The sequence below is a fragment of the Hippocampus comes genome, unplaced genomic scaffold, assembly GCF_001891065.2.
Source record: "Hippocampus comes isolate QL1 unplaced genomic scaffold, H_comes_QL1_v1.1 scaffold248, whole genome shotgun sequence".
Taxonomy (NCBI): Eukaryota; Metazoa; Chordata; class Actinopteri; order Syngnathiformes; family Syngnathidae; genus Hippocampus; species Hippocampus comes.
Genome location: NW_017806277.1, coordinates 946,803 through 969,748, shown reverse-complemented (window position 1 = coordinate 969,748; position 22,946 = coordinate 946,803). Strand labels below are relative to the sequence as shown.

Here is a 22,946-nt window from a genome sequence, read left to right as displayed (position 1 = left end):
CCCCCCCCCGCTTCTGCTGGAAGAAGCTTGATAAAAAGTATGGACCAACCGGCAATGACATTGCATTCTATTTCTAGGTAGTGTACTTTGATTAAAGAGAAAATGCAGTTTACAACATGACATAAATGAGTATGTAAGAGAGAATTGTTTTCCTTGTGCAGCGTGGGTTAGCACCAGGTTGTCTACTTGAGCACATGGCCAAAGCCTGTCAAGCATGTGCGACATAAAAGTGACCTTAAAAAAGTTTGTCGAGACTCGATGCAGGTGAAAAGCTCGAGTCAGATGACACTCAAGGCAGTCTCCTCACACCGCCTCAGATAAATTCCCAAGCGATACAGTACCGAGATTTATTTTCAAGTCATGTGATTGAAATGGAAGCGGAAAGCAGTCGAACAGACAGACATAGAAAAAACACAGCTTTCAAACAACGGCGTTGATTATGGCGCCTTTCCAAAACATTTTTTTTTTTTTTTTTACTTTTTGGGGACCAGAAAGCCTGAAAAATATGTGATTTCTACACAGAGTGGCTCTTATCATGGTATTCAAATCAGTTCACAGCGATTCAACGACTCTCTAGTTTTACTCAGACAGCAGGAGACAGAGCACTAAATTGACTTTGAACTCGACTATTTTGGAAGGGAACGTTAATCTAATCTCCGTTATTAACAGATTTGATATATATTCTCAATGAAAATGTATGTGAAAATTCTCATCTCTCCTTTTATTATTTATAATTTTATCTGTGGTTTTATTGTTCTTGTTTTGATTGTAAAGTGTCCTTGAGTGTTTTGAAAGGCGCTTATAAATGTAATGTATTATTGTTATTATAAAAATATTTCTAATTTCTGCAGGTATGCATGTCTAAGTGCGTCAATTATTTTCTTATTGTTCACTGACTGCCGATTTGTAAAGCAATATCCAAGTTAATCATCTGTCGGGCTGGTGATGCAACGTTCGCTCAAATCTCCTTCATGCCTTGAAAGACATCAGAAAACTTTTGGGGGAAAGTCAGAGAGACAGCCCAGCCACATGTTTAACTTGTTCAACCAGGAAGTGCGAGAGAGTCGGTTTCCGTTTTTGCAAACGTCTTTCTGTCTCTCTCAGTGTTATTCAAAATCAAGCAACAATACCAGCAAAGGACATCTCACACCTTTTGGACATACGACACGTTCTGTCGTGATTTGTTGATGAGTGTGAGTGTAGTGATTCGTTTTCTTTGAATATGCAGACAGAAACGTAGCCGGTTAAGGATGGTAACATAAACGTACGTTTGAAAATGTCATGAGGCATGATCAATTGAGGGTCCATATTCTCATTTTTCTTACCAAATGAATATATGACTGGTAATCTTCAAAAAAAGGCACTTAACTTTTGAAATGTGAAAGGATTAATTTACAAATAGACACGACTCGCAAAGAGTTAGGGATATTTGGCTTCCAAGTGAAATCTATGCAAGATGTAAAAAGTTCACGCTAAAGTGCTATCATATCATGAAAGTAGGACAAAAGTTAACAATGGTGGGTACACCACAACAAAAAAATTCAACGTCTCAATCACTCGTCACGAGTTTGCGACTTTGATTAGCTGGGGGATTGTCGTCCTTCAAGACGAAATTCGGCCCGTGTTGTTCATGTAGGGGCACAATCACTGGATTCATGTTATTCAGGTAGTTTGGGCTTGTCACCAAGTGTAGGGCAGTTCTGTACCGAATGGACACACCAGCCCACACTGTAACACCGCCACCACCAAAAGATCATCTGGTGACAACAGTGGCTGAGGCATAGCGCTCTTGTTGTCGTCTCCAACATGGTTCCCGGTGGTGTAGTCGGGTACCCTTGCAGGGCATCTCACACGCAGACTACACTGATGTAAACATTTTCCAAAGGTCTGACGTGATACTTGGGTGCCTCTCACCTCCCTTAAACATGACTGGAGTTGGGTGGCATTCATCGTTTGGTTTCTCAGGGCATGGGATGTGGCCAAAGGATGTCCACTTCTACATCTTTCTGTGACTCTTCCAGTCTCTCAGTATCTCTCTTGTACCCTGCTGATGATATTCTAAGTGCGGTGGCCACTTCCCTCGAAGAGTGTCCTGTTTGAAGCATCACAATCGCAAGGTACTGATCCATTGTTAGGTCTTGTCTTGGTCTCATGACGTCAAAATGTGAACCGCATCATGAGGACGACTGACACCAGCTCTAGTTGAACCAGGACGTTTATTGGGCGATTCCAGGACCAAACGCCTGTTGTGAATTTTGCCGTTATGCTGCTCATGAGAGAACAACAACTTGTGCAAAATGTACTGAAACACTTAACCGTTGGACATGTGCATTCAAAAGCTTAGAAAAGGTCGCATCAAGTTCACCTGGAAAGGTTTGAATGCATTTTAGTGTCGTCCTGTAATTTTTACCCAAAAACCAAATATCCTTCACTCTTTACGAGTAGTGTATATCTAAATAATGCATTTTTACCCTTTGTATGTCAGTTGTTTTGTGAGTCAAGGGAAACATATCTATTAAGTGGAGTCTTTTCAAAGGTTTTTACGATATTGGCTATGGAAAACGTGAGAAAACAAAAACAAAATGTAATTATCTTAATTGTTGCGTATTTCAAAAGACTTTGTTGGTCTTGCAGCTGGATGAAATCTTCAATCAAAATGATTAGACATACTACACGTTCTGTCGTGATTTGTTGATGAGTGATTGGTAGTGATTCGTTTTCTTTGAATATGCAGGCAGAAACGTAGCCGGTTCAGGAACTGGCAAAAGCATAACGAGTACGGCATTGCTCAGCAACAATGGTAACATAAATGTACATTTGAAAATGTCATGAGGCATGATCAATTGAGGGTCCATATTCTCATTTTTCTTACCATTTGAATATATGACTGGAAATCTTCAAAAAAAAGTATTATATATATATATATATATATATATATATAAAATCATCTAGTGTTTGTAATGATTCTAGATACGGTTCACCTGGTGGTGATGTCCATTTAAGGTTGCATCCGACTGGTCAACTCCAGACAAACGCATACAATTCCATATGAAACTTATTGCACGTCTTTGCAATACGCATATTACACGTGCCATTATCGCGATGATGATACATTGTGCAGCCCTAATTGTCTGTCTGTCTGTCTGTCTATCCATCCATCTCTCACTTTATTCAAATGATTAAATCATGATGAAATTATGAAATTATTCGCTCACCAGCCTTGACTTGCATATGAACTCAAATGGCCATTCATTGAAGGTGCAATTTATAATCCGTCAGCACCTTATAGTGCAGAAAATACGGTCATCCTCAAGTCATTCCAACTGTACCTCAGTAACGTGAAACTGAGTAATCTAAGCCCGTGATGTTATGACAACTCCTGTTCTTTGTTTTATCCCAATAGTGTTCACTCCCTGGTCTGTCGAAGAGCAGATTTTAGCGTCTCAACAACTTCCAAAATGAAATGAATATGTCGAGAAAAAACAGGGACGAAAAAGTGTCGCTGAAAAATGTAGCTGCCTCTAACTGCCAATCCTATTTCATCATAGGTGGTTATTCTTTCACTTACATCATGAGACTGCTTACAAAGTCGAACAAAATGGAACATTACATTCATACTGTGAAGCAAAACGGCTCAGTAGAAATGACGTTTGGATTTGAAGTGAAGGGAAGCAAGCAGCAGGTCACTGATGGTGTCGTGGTTCACTTGCCTTACTTCAGCGCAGGCAGCGTGGGGTCCGTTCCCCCTAGGTGGCGGTGTAAATGTGAGTGTCAACGGTTGTCAGTCTTTATACGTGTCCTGTGATTGACTGGCGACCAGTCCTAGGCCTAGTCTGCCTTTTGCCCTAAGATCAGCTCAGCTTGAATAGGCTCCAGCTCCCAGATAAAAGTAAATGGACGGATGCATGAGGCAGGCAACCAAACATACATTCATCTCAGTTAAATTTTCTATGTTGGCAAATCCAGTACTATGGCACAAAATCCTGGATAGAGTTACTTTTTTCCTCAGCTCTATTGGTTTTGGCTAGCTAATTTATTCTGAGTAGGATTTTGAGCCCTCTGTACTACCTACAGTAGAAGAAATGGAGACGAGGGTGTAAAACTGAAAGAAATGCAAGCCTGACATGCATTTCAATTAGCTAACACGATATAAGGGAAAACTCGGATTTCAAATAACTTTTTGCACTGGAGAAAATCGTTGTCAAACTACGGCAGGTATCATTCTGATTTGATTTGCTGAAAACGTAAACACATTGACGAGAATACTAAATGGGACCATCCAAGGAAACATGGCGATTAGCGCATTCATTCCAGAGGCCAACATTTATAAATACGGATTTTGGATGGATTGTCGCCGAGATTGAAATGAATATTGAAGTGTTTGATCTTCATTCATCGTCATAAGAAAATGTAGAAAACTCATCATAAATGGTTGAATTGCCCACTGGTTGAACAGGGTGCACCACATCGAAATACTAAAATGCAGTTCTCCCCATCTCAGCAGATAATCCAAGCAATTATTGTTTTAAAATGTGTCGCCATACAATCTATTTTGACCTTCATTTGTGTGGATTTTTTCAGAGGAAGGTGGCATGGTCTAGTTCTACGTTGTCCATACAAGCCAAAATAGCCTTCTGGTCCTCTCGAAGGGGCCGGCGGTACAGCAGAGCAGAGAAGCGAGTGTAGGGATCATGGAGGACAAGCCGTTTCTTTTTCCTGTGGAGGTAGAGCGCTTCTTCGGGCTGAAGTACCTGAGTGATGTGGGCCTGCCGGGTCTGAGAGGTGGACACACCTGGAAGAGGAAACATATTCAATGGTTTACAGCCACAACGTCTGATGTGAGAAACTGTTTTCCAAGCTCATACAGTTCGGTTGCGTTCGCTGTTACGGTGTTTGTTTTTTGTCATCTTATACTCACATGACGCTGTACAGTTGTGTATGTACAGGTCATATACACCCGCATATACCCACATAGATATTCACGCTTAATGTACCCCTACAATACATATAATACATGCAGCATAGTCCTATATATGAGGCATTCATAACACAGTGGTACCTCTATTTATGAAATTAATTGGTTCTGGAAGAAATTTCTTAACTAGAGAATGTTGTAAGTAGAGACGCATTTTCCATGTAAATGCCCTAATCTGTCCCCCCCAAAATAAACAGGTTTTCTAAAGCATACATGTTACAATTAGATTATTGCACAATAAATGAGAGTTGTGCATAATGTAAAAAACAAAGAAAAAAGAATAAAAATGATGGTTATTTAACTTTTGACTGCGTCCTCATCATTTTTTTTGCCCTCTTTAGTTCATGTTCTCTCTCAGAAGGGGTTTTTCCCTGCCTTTTTGGAAAGAACTGATCCAAGGACGTTTGCTTTTGTCAGCTTTTAACAATCCTTCGAAAATGTCCAAGGCAAACATCAGCATAGTGAGCGATCGCCTGACTGGCGAACACTTTTTCGGGGTGATTCACATTTACGTAATTCTATCGGAACGGCCTCATGACCTAAGGAGCGAGTGACGAGGACACTGCATAGACACAGATCTATCTGTCTACACACATAGACTCATACAGTAGAGGTCCCTTTTAGCCAATGGGATGTCAGGAAGATGCTAGGTAATAGCCAATGGCAGAACAGCTATAAGTATGTTGCGTTCAGTAAACTCGGAGCTGCGAGTAGCAGGCCAAATTGTAGTTTTACCTTTCGTATCTTGAAATTACTTTCGTAACAAGAGGCAATACTTTCCTGTTGAGGCGTTTCGTCCCTTGAAAATTTCGTATGAAGAGACGTTCGTAAGTAGAGGTACCACTGTATACTTATGTTAGAGTAATATACACCACACCATAGCAATACATGATTCATTTAAGATTGTGTGACCTTTTGATATGATTTTTATCACTGGAAATGCGCATGCCTCGTCAAGTAGAGTGTCTTATCGGTAGGCCTCGTCAAGTGGAGTGTCTTATCGGTAGGCTCTCTTCTCGTCTCTCTCATTTTGTAAATTTGTTGCAAGTTAACAGGGAGCTTATCGTTTGTCCTTTTCAATGGTTGTGCACGCCATGATGATGTCAATTGTAAAGGACATGGTCAATAAACGATATTAAGGGTAGGTTTGCAGGAAGACAGCAATTCATATGTTTTATCTAACCCCCCAAAATTGGATTTGCTTTATTAACCTTGGAAGATTAATCCAGGTTTGTGACCAAGATCATTGCCAACATTCAAGGGAATAAAATGGCAGGCTCCAACAAGGGTTTCGTCAACTTGAACAAAGGCCTCATAGTAGGGAAGAAAATGTTCAAATTTGCATGACAGCATTTTCCTGCAGCTGAAGTCACCACGGTACTGTTTCTTTTATATTCCCAAGTTTATCATGAAAAGTTCTGAGGGACCTTTTCCTTGGTTCTTTGGTCTTTAACCCTTTCAGGGACAGCGGTTACTACAGTGGACAGTTTATCATGTTGTCAGGTTACAGGGCGCATGAAAGGGTTTATGATCGCAATATTACAGGCGACGTTCAGAAGACTCCACATTCTCAGTTGAACTATTTTTGCCAGAAAGACGAAGAGATAGTTCTGGACTGCCGGCAGGCCAGTCTCGTACCTGCATTCTGTCATGGTTTGGCCTGTGTTTTATTTTTTGTTTCAGTTCCGGCTAGAGTGGAGGGTGTTCCCTCCAGCGGACCACCTGTTACAATCGCTGGGATATAAAAGGACTCTGACTACAGCTGTGCTTCGTCAGATTATTCACATTGCTCGCTTGTTATGCCTCAAGTGTTGTTTTCCTAGACCTCTTGTCCATGCTCATAGTTTGCTCTCGTCCGTATTGATCTCGCTTCGTATTTTCAGTTTTGTGATGATTCCATCTCAGTTTTGTTTTTGCGTGATTGAATTCTCTTGGTCTTTCGTTTCTAGTATTTCTGGGTGTAATTTTTACCTTGCCTTTTGCAAGCGTTTTTTTTTTTGTTTCTGCCGTGTTTTCCTCACTCTTTGTTTGTAATTTGCCAGTTCTCCAGTTTTCTGTAAATTAACATTTCAGCGTCACATTTTATCCTCTGAAGGCCCACTGTATGCCCTTGATTTTGAAGGGTAACAAATCATGTTCAAAATATGTTGCCAACATACCTGCTTTCCTCCTAGTCTTGGAATTATTGTTATTCATTGTCATCTTCTTAGCCTTTCTAATACGTTGGTATCTCAGAGCATCAATCCTCTCAGACCCCGAACGAACACTCGGTGCACCTCGACGTTTTCTAAATAAGGAGAACAAAGAGGAAAAAGGGGTAACTCCATGCCAAATATTTTCAAGGAAATATAATTGGACACTAACTCTAAGTCAGTCCTGCTTGATCCATGCAAGAGGTGGAACACAATGTTCAAGGATCAACATGGGACACTTCAAGGTGCTGTCTTCCAAAACATTTTTTTGATTCCATGCACTACATTATTTGAGAAATTTTTAACAACCTTAAACATTGTTGGGAATAAAAATGGGACTCATTCGATCAATACATATTTTGATGATTTGATCCAATGAAATCTCCATATAAAACTGATATTTTTCATTTTAGGGCATATACGCTAAGTGATAAATGTAACATTTAAATGAATCTGACATTTGATGAGCACTGCAATCACAAACTGAATGTCTATGCCTTTTACGTGAATATTTCCTCCTCTGAAAAAAAATAGATGCAAATGCTCCTTTGATGTAGCTTGTCAACGGCTGTTGCTTGTATCAAAATGTATCGCTCGCTCTCTCTTTGTGAAGGCACTTATGTCTTGGTAGCCCAGAAATTTCTGCCAATCACACACCGGCAGCCTATTTCTACGTCTTGAAGCACAGAAAACAATTAGCATTTACAGGGAGGGGGGGAGATGGGCATCTTTCCACACTGGCTGCAGAGAGAAACCGAGGATCATTAGAACAGGAAGGAAAACCACAGCTGAGCAACAAAGCATTGTCGATATGTATTCATAGACATGGAAACTGTCTACAATGGGCTTCACCATGCTGACAGGGGGAGAGATGGCTGGAGGGGAAATGACTACGCGGGAACAGTCACATCATGAAAAATAAGCCAAAGAAAAGCGAAGCACTAGGACAAGAAATGTAACAAGAATTAATCAATAGAATTGTTTGTTGTTGGGGTTTTTTTGGAAACGGAGGAGGATTTAGCAATGGCATGCATGGCAGTTTGCACATGGAACAGAACTTTAAAGGGGAATACATTCCAAAGCTTTGATTCTCCATACAGATGCTTTACAAGTTTTAAGGCAGTGTACGCAAATGGGATTATCAAAAATACAAAATGTGAAAAGCGTTATATTTGTAATGTACTTGTTGATCAGTTTGCTTTTTCATTGGAATCCCTCCTGGGCGCCTCCCTGGTGAGATGTGCCAGGCGCGTCCCACTTGCAGGAGGCCCCGGGGACCACCCAGGACACGATGGAGAGACTGTATTTCCCTATTGGGAATGCCTTAGGATCCCCCAGGAAGAGATGGACGAAGTGGCTGGGGAAAGGGAAGTGTTGGATTCCCGGTAAAGCTCCTGACCCCGCCACCTGACCCCGGCGAAGTGGAAGAAAACGGATGGATGGATAAATGGATGCTTTTCAATGACGAGAGCTTGAGTTCCCAAAACTGTCAATCTTAAATGGACGCTCGTTAAAGATCATAAATCTGCCCACTGTGAATTGTGGCTCCAAGTGGTAACACAGCTGAATGTTACAACACATGTACTGGATTAAAAATATTTTTATTTGGAATCATACAAAAAAAGCACACATAAGTAATTGGTGGAAAAAGGTGACACGTGACCTTGCAATAACCACTAGGGAAGCAAATTTTATTTTGAAAAAGTAGCAATGGAGATATTGCGTTTCGTCGCTATTCTGCAGTTCAGTTATTGCGGATTCACTCGATTGTGGATTTGTGAGCACAACTTCATGTATATCGTGTATGTTTTACCTTGCTATTTTGGGCATTTAGCAGCTATTTGGAATCCCATTCCCTTTACATGGGACCAATTAAAAATGTCATTTTTTTGGAAGGGAAACCACCACCATGAACATTACACAGCTCGTTGCCTATGATCAGGAGCTGGGTATTTACTGGACAACGTAGGTGTCAAACTCAAGGCCCGGGGGTGAGATCGGGCCCGCCATGTCATTTAATGTGGCCCGCCAAAGCAAATCATGGCTGCCAACTTTCATGAACCTTGTTAAAATGTGTACCAAAATGTCAAATCATCACGTGCAATAAATTATCTTCAGATTTTGCAATAATTTTGTTCCGCTGTTCACACACACTTGAACAAGCTATTACAGTTTACTTGACTGAGCGTAATCCATCAATCATTTGTTGTGTACAAATAATGAGACCGATGTGACAATTAAACATTTAGTGTCACTGTCAGACCGGCTCTCCAAGGGAAGCCGTCACTCCATAGTGGCCCGCGACAAAAATGAGTTTGACACACCTGTTCTACAATTTGTATTTCAAAAAGTTAAATTTATTCAGTGTAACAAGTGTTTACAACGGTGGTAACTGTGTATGTGTGTGGGTGGGGAGGTCTTAATAGACGTGTGTTAAAAAAAAGTCAACTTCTACTTTGAAGAAATTCACCAATTGCGGACTTGGAACATATTACCTGTGAAAAGAGATGGGCCACTGTAAAGTGCTTGATATTTAGAAATAACGCTGCATTATTACTGTTTTTGTTTATTCAGTAAAGTGATTTTTCATGATCATGTTTTTGCGATTCCTTCAGTGTGCACACGTGCTGCTTATTATTATCAGTCATGTATATTTAAGGACTGACAAACTGCCTGCAGTTTGTTGGATTATTTTGACCCTGTTGCTGCTCTTGCTCAAGTGATTGTTTTCTAGACCTCTTTCTCTCATCATAGTCGTTGTTCCCTTAGTTTCAGGTTTTTGTAAGTTTAGTCTTTGTATCGTCATTTTACCTTGCTTTTGTTTGTTCGTGTGAATAGGACTCTTGTCATTTCATTTGGTATTCTCGGTCTATTTTCTTATGACTATTTTATTGCCTTTTGCAAGCACCATTTATTAATGTATTGTTTTTCCTGTTTCTTGTTGTGACCTGTGATTTCTGTGTATACTTTGTCGGCACGCTTTTGTTCTTGTAAATAAATAGTTATGTCACAGAGTTTTGTACAGTGTCTATGTTTCTGGGATCCTAAACATTATTCGGTCTGTTTCGGACCTGACATGATTTAAGCAGGAGCAGTCTCAGTCACCCCTCCGTGAGCCGTCACCTTACCGTGGTGTAGGGGTTTGTGTGTCCAAATGATCCTAGGGGCTAAGTTGTCTGGGGCTTTATGCCCCTGGCAGGGTCACCCATGGCAAACAGGTCCTAGGTGAGGGACCAGACGAAGCACGGCTCAAAAGATCCATTATAATGAGTTTAATATATGGACTTGAGTTTCCCTTGCCCAGACGCGGGTCACTGGAGCCCCCCTCTGGAGCCAGGCCTGGAGGTGGGGCTTGTTGGCGAGCGCCTGGTGGACAGGCCTACACCCATGGGGCCTCACTGGGCTTAGCCCGAAAAGGCAACTTGGGTCCCACTTCCCATGGGCTCACCACCTATGGGAGGGCATTGAGTCCGAGCGGCCCATGTTCCGTGACTCTATCGTTGAGGCGGCCAGCCTGATGCAGCTTCAGCGGTCGCCAAGGCAAAAACTCAGGCGTGCGAAGAGTTCAGTGAGGCCATGGAAGCCAATTTCCAGACGGCTTCGAGGAAATTCTGGTCCACCATCCAACGTCTCAGGAGGAGGAAGCAGTGCACCATTAACACTGTATAGTGGGGATGGGGCGCTGCTGACCTCAACTCGGGACGTTGTGAGTCGGTGGGCACAGTACTTCGAAGACCTCCTCAACTCCACCAACACGCCTTCCTTAGAGGAAGCAGATTCTGGGGACTCTGAGGTGGGCTCTCCTATCTCTGTGGTTAAAAAGCTCCTTGGTGGCAAAGCCCCAAGGGTGGATGAGATCAGCCCGGAGTTCCTCAAGGCTCTGGATGTTGTGGGGCTGGCCTGGTTGACACGCTTCTGCAACATCGTGTGGTCATCGGGGAAAGTGCCTCTGGATTGGCAGACCGGGGTGGTGGTCCCTCCCTCTTTTTAAAAAGATGGACTGGAGGGTGTGTTCCGACTACAGAGGGATCACACTCCTCAGCCTCCCTCATAAAGTCTATTGAGGGGTGCTGGAGAGGAAGGTCCATCGGGAAGTTGAGCCTAAGATTCAGGAGGAGCAGTGTGGTTTTGGTCCCGGCCGTGGAACATTGGACCAGCTCTACACCCTTAGCAGGGTCTTCGAGGGCACGTGGGACCTCGCCCAACCAGTCTACATGTGCTTTGTGGACTTGGAGAAGGCGTTCGACCATGTCCCTTAGGGAGTTCTGTGGGGGGTGCTCCGGGAGTATGGGGTACCGAATCCCCTGATCCAGGCTATTCGGTCCCTATACCACTGATGTCAGAGTTTGGTTCACATTGCCGGCAGTAAGACTGAATCATTTCCAGTGAGAATGGGACTCTGCCAAGGCTGCCCTTTGTCACCGATTCTGTTCATAATTTTTATCCGCAGAACTTCTAGGCGCAGCCGAGGCACTGAGGGGCTTGGTAGCCTCAGTATTGCATCTCTGCTTTTTGCAGATGACGTGGTACTGTTGGCTTCTTCAAGCAGGGCTCTCCAACTCTCACTGGAGGGTTTCGCAGCAGAGTGAGAAGCGGTTGGGATGAAAATCAGCACCTCCAAATCTGAAACAATGGTCCTCAGTCGGAAAAGGGTGGAGTGCCTTCTCCGGGTCGGGGAGGAGATCTTGCCCCAAGTGGAGGAGTTGAAGTATCTCTAGGTCTTATTCACGAGCGAGGTCAGAAAGGAGCGGGAGATCGACAGGCAGATCGGTGCAGTGTCTGCTGTGATGCGTACTTTGTATCGGTCTGTCGTGGTAAAGAAGGAGCTGAGCCAAAAGGTGAAGCTCTCAATTCACTCGTCGATCTACGTTCCAACCCTCACCTATGGTCACGAGCTATGAGTCGTGACCGAAAGAATGAGGTCACGACCGAGATGGGTTTTCTCTGCAGGGTGTCCGGGCTCTCCCTTAGGGATAAGGTGAGAAGCTCGGTCATCCGGGAGGGGCTCAAAGTCGAGCTGCTTTCTCCTTCACGTCGAGAGGAGCCAGATAAAGTGGCTCGGCCATCTGATTAGGATGCCTCCTGGACGCCTCCCTGGTGAAGTGTTCCGGGCCTGTCCTACCGGCTAGAGGCCTTGGGGACGACCCTGGACACGTCTGGGCTTCACTGCTAAAGATGTTGCCCCCGCGACCCGACTCTGGATAAACAGTAGAAGATGGATGGATGAGTCTCAGTCAGTTATGGTACCCTGATGCCTAAATGTTTTTCCCAGGATGCGAAGGCAATGTCAGTCAAGGGATAATCAAGTCGTTCTTTATTCTGTTCATCGGATGTGTCATTGAAATAGTTTGACACTCCTGATAGTATTTTTACACTTCCAGGTAATGATATCAGTTGTCCAGTGCCTTCAACACTATCCAGCCCAACCTACTGGGGACAAACTGCAGCACGCTGGAGTGGACCGCCACCTCATATCATGGATTACAGATTAGCTCACAAACCAGCTGCAGTACGTGAGGGCACAGAGCTGTGAGTCGGACAGGCTTCTCTGCAGCACTGGGGCGCCGCAGGGGACTGTCCTGGCTCCATTCCTGTTCACCCTTTACACCTCGGACTTCAGCTACATCACTCCAACCTGCCACCTTCAGAAGTTCTCTGACGACTCCACGATCGTAGGCCTCATTACAGAAAGAGACGATCGGGAGTACAGGGGACTGACGGAGGACTTCGTGGACTGGTGCCTGCAGAATCACCTCCAGATCAACCCCGGGAAAACTAAGGAGTTGGTTCAGGATTTCTGCAGCAAACAGTCCTCACCTGCACCGATGAACATCCAGGGTACGGACATCGAGAGGGTGACCTCCTCCAAGTACCTGGGTGTTCTTCTCAACAATAAACTAGACTAATCTCCCAACACGGACGCCCTGATCAGAAAGGGACAGAGCTGGCTCTTCCTACTCGGGAAACTGAGGTCTTTTGGGGTTCAGCGGTCACTCCTTAAGACCTTCTATGACTCTGTGGTGGCTTCAGCCATCCATAATGGCATAGTCTGCTGGTCAGGCAGCATCTCAGCCCGGGACAGAGAGACACTGGACCGATTGGTCAGGAGGGCCAGTTCTGTCCTGGGCTGCTTCCTGGACACTCTGGAAGAGGTGGGCAACAGGAGGATGCTAGCTAAGCTAACAGCTATGATGGACAGACCCTCCCACGCCCTTCTGGCCACCCTGACAGCACTGGGCAGCTCCTTCAGCCAGAGACTGTTGCACCAGCACTGCAAGAGGGAGAGTTACCGCCACTCGTTGCTGCCGACTGCTGTCAGGCTGCTGAATTAACACATGTGAAAGCCTGGACTCACCTCCCATTCACCCATTGTAAATAGCACAGCCACCTTTTGCAGCATATATGCAGTTGCAAATATGCTTATATCATTTATTTTATATTTTATATTGCATTCTGTACTGTGTACAGTTCATTTTTTTTAAACATTTATTTTGTGCATGCAAATATTTCATGTTTTCTTTTTCAACTTCTTCCTTCCAATTTTGCTGCTGGAGATTGCGAATTTCTCCATTGTGAGACAAATAAAGGTTTTCTTATTCTTATTAAACCACCGGACCATATAAATATTTTGGTGATACATTTGTCTTGATATTCAATGTTCCGACTGTAGCACCGAGTATGAATACCAATGCTTAAGTTGCGAAAACAGAAGAAAAAAAAATCACTGAAATGAGCTACAGTTGACTGAGGGAAGCAAAAATTGAGCAAAGACTCATCTCTTGTATTCCCCTTTAAAGGACGAGGTGATCAAAAAGCCCCACCTGCTAACCCCTCCCCTTTCAGACATGGATCCAACCCTTACCTATTGCAGTGTAGAGGACTTGGTCACAACAACGCTGCCCAGATAGCTGAGATCAATCAAAAACAAAGCACGTAAGACTCCAGGAGCTATTAAAATCAACTTACCATACTGTCCCTAATTCATAATGATGAAAACATTGCGGAACATGAGAAGCGGACAGGCCCTGTGACACACTTGGCCCAACAACCTGCCCTTGGGAATGAGGTTGTCGTGAGGCAATTAAAGGGATCATTGAGAAAAGGGTTACAGAAACAGAAGGGACAGTTAGATTGGGAAAGGATCTGAAAAGGTGGAGGGGGAGTATTGGTAATGAAAACAGGTTACTCAGGCCGAGGATGGGCCGCAGGGCCTGCCAAGATGAACTCTTCGTAAAGCATCCCTCTGCATGACACAGGCATCCTCAAACGCTTGGATCTAGACATAACAATGGATATTTATCTGGGGATTCAATTTGATGAATATTAGGGAATTCCTCCTGTTCGGTGGAAGCAAGATAATGTATGATCTAAATGGAGACAAGGACCCTGAGCTGATGTCTGACGATCAACAGAATTTAATGGGAGTGTGGCAAAAAAATAAAAACTAAAAAAATCACTCCACTAGAAATAAAAAAAATATCGCTTGTCATCAATGATAGATTGAAGTTCATTAAGGTCAGACGTAAATTGTGGAGCAATACAGAGTATAGTTGATTGTTTTAAATTACGTTCACTTAAAGATTCAATGGATTGAGCATTTTGACTGCTCCTTAATACTGCTGTGACAAAATATTTTGATAGAATACCAAGGCAGCATTAATAGAAAGAAGTTTTAGAGTTGGTGAGCGACATATATAATATACATACATTGTATGTACAGCTTTCTATGTACATGATGTATGTAGAATAGGTAGGTACTGTTCTAAGAGGATTTTTTGTTGTTTTCAAATTCAAATTTCAACTGTTGCACGCTACATTAGGAAGCAAAATATTTAAGTGAGGTCACATTAAAAGCTTATGGGTTGGGCGGATGACTCAATCCCTACCTACATGGCTGATGCACCTACCCTGAAGCTGACAACTGGGATGGAGAAGGCTCGGATGGAAGGATCTCCTCCTCGGTCCGCCTGTGCGATGGCACCTGCCCAAATATGTTCCTGCTTTCCATGGGTGGCGATGGGGACTGGGAAGCTGGATAGCTGGTTGCAGATGAAGCAAAGGCCATGTGGGAACGATAGCTAGGGCTGGACCTTCTGCTACCCTGGCCTAGTGCAGGTGAGGAAGAAGGGGAAGATCTCCTTGAGAAGGTGACTGTGGATGGAGGTAGGAGGGTAATCTCAGACATCTCTGGGGGTATGGGAGTGTGAATAACGTTTGGACGTGGCCGGGGACGTACAACAATCTCAGGGGATCCCTCATGAGAACTAAAGGGACTTTGGGTGAGAGGGGAAAGTCGAGAAGGCTGGAGAACCACTTGATGCACACCAGAATCCATCCTACGAGCCTGTCTTGGACTGAAATGGGGGGTCGATTCAAACCATCGGGTATCCAGGCTACTGAGGGTGCTAGGTCTGATATGGGCCATTGGATCAGTGTAAGGCATAACTGGAACACCCATACCGTGGCTTGTACGTCTTAGCTGCCCTATTTGAGCCTCTTGCATAGCTAAATGCCTGGCTGGAGAGCCATGAGGCCTGGCTTTGCTGGGAGACTTGCTCGAGTAGCTCTGTGGTGCTTCGAGTGGTAATACAGATGGATAGGTGGGCATTGGGAGGGAGGAGGTCTGGAAAGCACTAAGGGGAAGAGCAGGTGGTGGGGGTGGATAGGGAGAATCATGGCGCAGATGCAAAGAGTGGTGAGGTGGAAAAATGAATTGGGGCCCCTCCACGGTTGAAAATGTAAAATCCATTCCCCGCCAAAATTCTGGTGAATGGGAGGAAGAACCTAGTGTCAGAGGATAAGGGAAGCCAGAGACAGCATATTGTGTGAAATCACCCTCCCCCATTTCTTCTGGAATCATGGGATAACCAAAGGGACTTTCAGTCACGTATGGAGGGGAGGACATGACAGAGCTCAGCGGACTAGTATCGGTCATGTAAAAAGGAGGAGGAGGATCATGATCCCCATGCGAGCCCAAGTAGCCATAGAAAGCCCTGTGATGGAGAGAGCCTCGAATCTGCCCCGTGGCCTGGAGTCGACTGCTCTCCATGATAGTCATACCTTCAAAGGGCTTCTGGAAACGGGGGCTATAGGCTGGAGGCTGGAGGTAGGATTCATGACTGGAGATGGGTGAAATCTGGTGAGGCCGAAGGGGGGCCATAACCGGTGGAAGAGGCCTAAGATCGTCATTCTCTTCATCCGACTGCCGAAATTCAGGATAGAGATCCGATTCTTCCACGAAAGGAAAACCCTCAATTCGGCGAGGCTTGACAGAAAACTCTGCATCAGTGGGATCGATGACAAAGCGCCCATCTGGACCGCGACTGATGAGTTCAATAGGTGTTGTTGCTTCAGTCTCTTGCTTAGAGATGGTGTATCTCTTGCTTGTTATTGCTCTTTTGGTCTTCTTATACAGAGACAACTCCTCCTTCTTTCCTGGACTTGAGGGTGGTTTCTTCCCAAGTTGGTCATGGCTATCCTCAGATGATTCTGATAGGGATGTCTTTGAGCGAATGCTTTCTGGACTCGCCTTTCCTGAAGATTGTCTGAAGAAGAAGAATATAATACATGTGAAAATGTAGTGCTGTCATCTGTCAAATTCGGCTGGAAAATTTAGAACCAGCCCCCTAAAAATACACAATTGGCCCACTGGTAAAACCAAGTTCAAGAGGAACATAGTTTATATGGGAAGTCTGTCAGATATTTGCTCATTTACTTCTTGTCAGAGTTACGGTATCTTTTTTTTTTTTTTTTTCTTTTCTGTGACGGATTCCTGAAGGGTACACAAAGAACAGAATCGCTCACGGATATACAATTCATGCATAAAAATGACAACAACAAATTTGTTTGTGAGCATTAATACAAGGAAATACCCTTTTCTCAAATTCATTATCGGAGACCAAGACTGTTGTTACTGTCCAAGATGTTAAAAATAAATAAATAAATGCATGATTCCAATCATTGAAAAATGTTAACTATCTGAAAGAAATTATGTTTCGATATATCGTGATTGTGTTGAATGTCATATTTCCACTTTATAATGATTGACTTTCTTACATAACCATTCTTGTGTGCACTTAAATGTTCTGTTGTAAAAGTATACAACTAAATAAAGTATGATAATTGTCATTTTTTACAATGCTGTGTTTGTAACGAGAATCTAGCTACCCCACCACAACTGTATGAAGTGTAACAGCTCGCCATACGCTCAAGAAAATTGTTTCTTGTAATGAACCTAATTGTCGGCAGCCTGAGAAAATCAGTTTTATTTTTGAGCAGATTTGCCAAATTGAAAGAAACTCCTCTGAACCATGTCTGACTGATGCAAACAAGTTGAAACTGAATCAGCTTCAAAAAGTTTGATGCACTTTAATATGAAATAAATCATATCAGATTATTTGATAAATCAAGGGAATATATGATGGAATAATTTTTTCTAAAAATATTCGAAGGTGACAATATGTTGGGTGTTAAATTAACTTTTTGATCACCGGCCAATGTGAGGAAGTTACCGGACAATTTCCACGAGCAAACTTTTTTTTTGTTTAGCTCCACTGTTTTCATCTACTTCCCTGACATTAAGTCTCTGTGTTTCTTGCGCTGGTTTCACTTTAGACAGTAGCATGAAATACCATCCGTCAAGCATAAGAAGTAGGCCTATTGGGCTACTTTGGCCTCCCGGACTCTGAAGGCCGCTGACAGCAATCGGCTGACCAAGTAGAAAACGGCTTTGGCAGTCACCGAGGTAAAAACTCAGGAATAGGAGGAATTCGGTGAGGCCATGGAAAATGACTTCTGGAGGGCTTCAAGGAAATTCTGGAGGGTGAAGGAGTGCACCATTAATATTGAGTATAGTCAAGACCTCAACTCAGGACGTTGTGAGTTTGTGGGGAGAATACTTTGAAGACCCCCTCAATTCCACCGACATGCCTTCCTTAGAGGAAGCAGATTCTGGGGACTCTGAGGTGGGTTCTCCTATCTCTGTGGTTAAAGTCACCGATGTGCTTAAAAGGCTCCTCGATGGCAAAGCCCCAGGGGTGGATGAGATCAGCCCGGAGTTCCTCAAGGCTCTGGATGTTGTGGGGTTGTCCTGGTTGACACACCTCTACAACATTTCGTGGACTTTGGGGACAGGTGCCTCCAGATTGGCCCACCGGAATGGTGGTGCACCTTTTTAAGAAGAGGAACTGGAGGGTGTATTCCAACTAGAGGAGGATCTCACTTCTCATCCTCCCTGGTAAGGTCTAATCAGGGGTGCTGGAGAATAGGGTCCATCAGGAAGTTGAATATCAGATTCGAGCGGAGCAGTGAGGTTTTAGTCCTGGTCGTAGAACAGTAGAACCGTTTACGCCCTCAGCAGAGTCAACAGTCTGTGGGAGTTCGCCTAACCAGTGTATGAGTATCAATATCAGTCTCCTGAGGCGATTCAGGCTATGTATGACTTGTGTCAGTGTTTGGTCCGGATTGCTGGCAATAAGTTAAATTCATTTCCAGTGAGAGCTGGACTCTACCATGGCTGCACTTTGTCACTTTGTCATTTGTTTCCCCAATTCCATGAGTATGACTTTAAGACATTATTAGAACAAGATGATTTGGGATGATTTCTTGAAACATAAAACAACTGTGTACTTTTTTTTTCCACTTGACTCTAGATAAACAGACAAAATGAAAGTTGCAGTGCAAGATATTTTCATCAAGAATAAATATCCTCTATGTTTAACTGAGGAAAAACCACAAACAGTATTGTTGTTGCCTTGTGGGTGTATTCGACTCAGAACATGCAGCTGGGTCAAATACTTGGACTGGGAATCAAACAAAGGTGCCAGGGTGAACAGAGTGCAATTTTTAAGGGTGACTGGACTGTTTGGCACTCACTCGGCACTGGAAAATTTGGGTTTGTACCGACTTGCAGCCAGCCCCTCCCAATAATGCTCAATACTGGGAATGAGGCTAATTGGACTCCTGTAAAATTGGGGGAGATCAGAGAGTAAGGCGGTATAAGGGTGACAAGGAGTGCTTGGAAAATACAGCAGCCTGGTACTGGTATATACAGGAGTTAGGAAATGCTAGATGGGATGAAGAAATGTCAAATCACAGAGAATGGAGAGTAACAAAGGTCCTCTAATATTAGGGTAACTGGAACTTGAGGATAAGAGCAAACGAGAAAGTAATTGTTGGTCCATCACGTATAAATTACCGTGGATGTTTAATATGTGACAAAAAAAAAACAAATAAAAAAACAACACTACCCCTCCAAAAGTACTGGAACAGTGATGTCAATTTCTATCTTTTGACTGTAAACTAAAAACATTTGGTTTCTCAAAAGACGAATATTAGACATATCAACTCTGCAGGTTTTATTCCCAGGTGTTTACATCTGGATCAGATGCTTAGCTCGAAAAAAGCAGACAACTTAATATTGAGTTATCCTGAACAATATATACAATATTATGGCCACTGCCAGTGACCTATTGATGTTAGTAACAAAAAGTTTGCATTAATTTCTTAAATGTGCTTTTTCATTGTCTGACCTTTCAATTATTGTTTCTATTTGGGGATGACTTACTTCAGTAAGCCAGCTAAAGTTCAAGTCGCTTATCTTGGCCAGTCTAAAATATTACATTTCTTGTCCCTCATGTACGCCGTTGTTGTTGTTTTTTTTTTTAAATCATCATTTTGGTGGCATCTCCCCCATCTCCATCCAAATGTTTCTGGAGACCTCTGAGTTAATTTGCAGTCCAACAGTTCATAATTTTTCTGTTTTTAATCCCAGAAATTTTACGCCTGTTTCTGTAAATTCCAGCCTTTCTGACCTAGCTATTCTTCTTGCTAACAGATGGGTTGCCTCTTCTCTCCTTTTGGTCATGTTCCTCGAGTTCATTGCTTTCTTTAAAGCTATCAAAATGTTTCTTTCAATACCTGCTGCTATTTTCCCCTCCCGGGTTTACCCACATCATTGCCAAAAGGTTGTATTGGTTATAATTTTTGACACACATCTAAAATAATGATTGACTGAACATTTTCCACTAATAAAAATGCACAAAACGTTATGGCTTTGTTCGTTTGTTTTTTAACATGAAATTGTTATTAGAAAAACAGGGAGGATGACAGTGCTGCCGTTAAAAACGATAAAAAATATGTTGCTAGAATTTTTTTTTTGGGGCGGGGGGGACAGCAGCATATAAACTCAAAATACAGTCTGTCACGTCACTGCCCTCAGCTTTGACCAAAAATTTCCACCATGAAGGAAGCATGAAAAACAAGGCACTAAATGCAGAGTGGACTCTGGTAAATCTGAAATTACGCTGCAGAACCCATTCGTAGTGATAAAGGGAGACGTCAACCTCCTCACTAAGACCCAGGTGGGTCATGACCTTTAGATGGCCAATCCAAAAGGTCTCCCTGCGGAGAAGTTGTAAATGTTTGCTATGGAATAACTTCAATGACCATGGCTCTAAAAAAGTTCTGTGCCATATTTTGTGTTTATATGCTGCTGTTTTCCCCAAAATAACATTATACACAGCAGATGTTTCATATTTTACTTGGTCTGTCCATAACTGACATTTCAATATATTATTTCAATAAAATCTACCTGCACTATGGCATCTGATAGCCATTGCTCTTCAAAAAATGTATCACTGATGACATTCCACACTGTTTGATGAAGCTGTGTATTTTTTTATTTTTTGTCCAGTGTGGTTCGTTTCATTGTTTAACCCGCAATAATCACAAGTTTTTGTTTGCACTGTGGTTGAGAGAGGAAAGTAATTTCATCTGTGCTGTATGTTGCACATATTTGACAATAAAACTGACTTGACTTGACTTGTTCATTGGATCTTTTCTCCGGTCATCTGTTTGTGTATGTAGTGTAATGTGCAATGCATGCATTTTTTTCCCCTCAGGATGGCATCGATCACGTGATACTGTGACATGACTGCTTTTTAATTTAAATGTGCTGCACTCCTGTGATGCCTCATAAGTCCTGATGAAGACTCTTTGAGGCGAAACGCATGGGCAATAAACTCCTCTATATTAGAGTGCCTCAGCTTGTCCATGCATTTTAAGTGTGCTGTCATCATTTAATTCAGTTAAAAGCATGACTGAAGCCAGTTTAGCCCATTCTTTTTGGTTATCTTGGGAGGTGGTATGTTTATTTTTTCAAAAAATGTAACCTTAAGGTACTGAATGGAACTGAATGGCTAGAACTCAATGAACTGAGATAGAAGCGCTCCAAACGTTGGTGGGATAGTCCCATATTGTCGTGTTTGTTGCAGTTTTTCCAGGTTGTTCAAAATACTCGTATTTGTTACATTTTGTGATGTCTTTTTTTAATATGATGGTCAATTTTGAATTTCCCACATCATTAATTGAAATAATCTCTCCCTATTATTGCAAACCTTTTGGGTTTGCAATAATAGTAAAATAACTTCATATGGGCGACAAATAAATTACTGATTCATTGTGCTCTGCTAAAGGGCACGTCCAAGCCAAAAACTTCAAGCGGGGTTGATTTCATGCCCTAGTCGAGCCCTGGATGCTGTTTTCCAAGTTCTGTGTCCAATCCAGAGTTTTCAGTCCATCCATTTTCCAATCCGCTTTATCCTCACAAGGGTCGCGGGGGGTGCTGGAGCCGATCCCAGCTGTCCTCAGGCAGTAGGCGGGGACACTATGAACCGGTTAGCAGCCAATCGCAGGGCACACACAGATGAACAACCATCCACGCTCACACCTCGGGACAATTTGGAGTGTTGAATCAGCCTGTCATGCACGTTTTTGGAATGTGGGAGGAAACCCGAGAAAACCCACACAGAACTTGCAAACTCCACACAGGGAGGCCAGAGCCGGGATCGAACCCATGACCTCTGCATTGTGAGGTCAACGCGCTAACCAGTCGACCACCGGGCCGCCTCCAGAGTTTTCAGTCTCACTATTCAAATCCTAGTGGAAGGCGATCAGATTTATATTCATAGTTACTTAATACCACTTTATTTCACATTGATTCCCACTTGGAAGTAAAGAGAGTGATCTTTTTTTTTTTTTTAATCATCCCTGTATGCTCTGATTGCAATTCACTTTAAATATCCAGATTTAGGTTTTATGGGTGGTAAAAGGAGATGTAGGATGACTGTGATTTGTCTTGGGAACCTCTGCTACAATGATCAATGTTTCGCTTTGCGTTCTACTCTGATGGGCCTGACAGTTGAAAAAAAAAAAAAAACATACCGTGTTTGTACAATTAAAACAAGTTTTAAAATTATGGTAAGATTAGGGTAGTCAACAATTATTGTTTCAATAGAGTTCTGTGTACTTACGGCGTGGCCATACTTTTTCTTAAGTGGGTAATGGAAAGAGGCGGATCTGAAAGAAAACAAATTTGGCAAATTTTACTGGTTCATATGTCATGACTTTTAACAAATCAATCACTGAAGAAGAAATCATGGAAGAAAGCACACTCCTTTTGATGCTGGTCTCTCTTTAAGATGTAAAAATGTATCTAAAATCTGTATCACACTAAGCGGCAAAGGTTTTAAGTGAACATATTCAAAATTTCTTGGCGACGAGAAAACCTTTTTGCAACCATTAAAACATTTTGCGAATGTTTGTGACCTTGAACAGACCCAGAAGAAAAATCAACATTCACTACCATCATAGACGCTCACAAACCTTCGCAGCAAAAGGGATATGATCTTAAATCAATCAACCCAGTATATTTACATTTATCAGAGATGAAAGTTGACTTTTCTGAAAATTCCGGGAAAAAAAAAATGTGTGTATATATA

General features: G+C 42.8%; 1 protein-coding gene across 4 annotated transcripts in view; it reads right to left on the bottom strand.

The window, feature by feature from the left end:
* Positions 1-2,919: 2,919 nt before the first annotated feature.
* The window catches only part of igsf9bb (immunoglobulin superfamily, member 9Bb), a 77,637-nt gene continuing 57,610 nt past the window's right edge, over positions 2,920-22,946 (bottom strand). For 2 of the 4 annotated variants that reach the window (XM_019857765.1, XM_019857767.1), the window contains exons 17-20: positions 22,479-22,524; positions 15,075-16,712; positions 7,135-7,262; positions 2,920-4,792 (exon numbers count right to left, since the gene is read on the bottom strand). In XM_019857765.1, the coding sequence (XP_019713324.1) occupies positions 4,578-4,792; positions 7,135-7,262; positions 15,075-16,712; positions 22,479-22,524 (2,027 nt within the window). In that variant the 3' untranslated portion in view covers positions 2,920-4,577. The other 2 variants (XM_019857769.1, XM_019857768.1) reach the window with 2 other exon arrangements.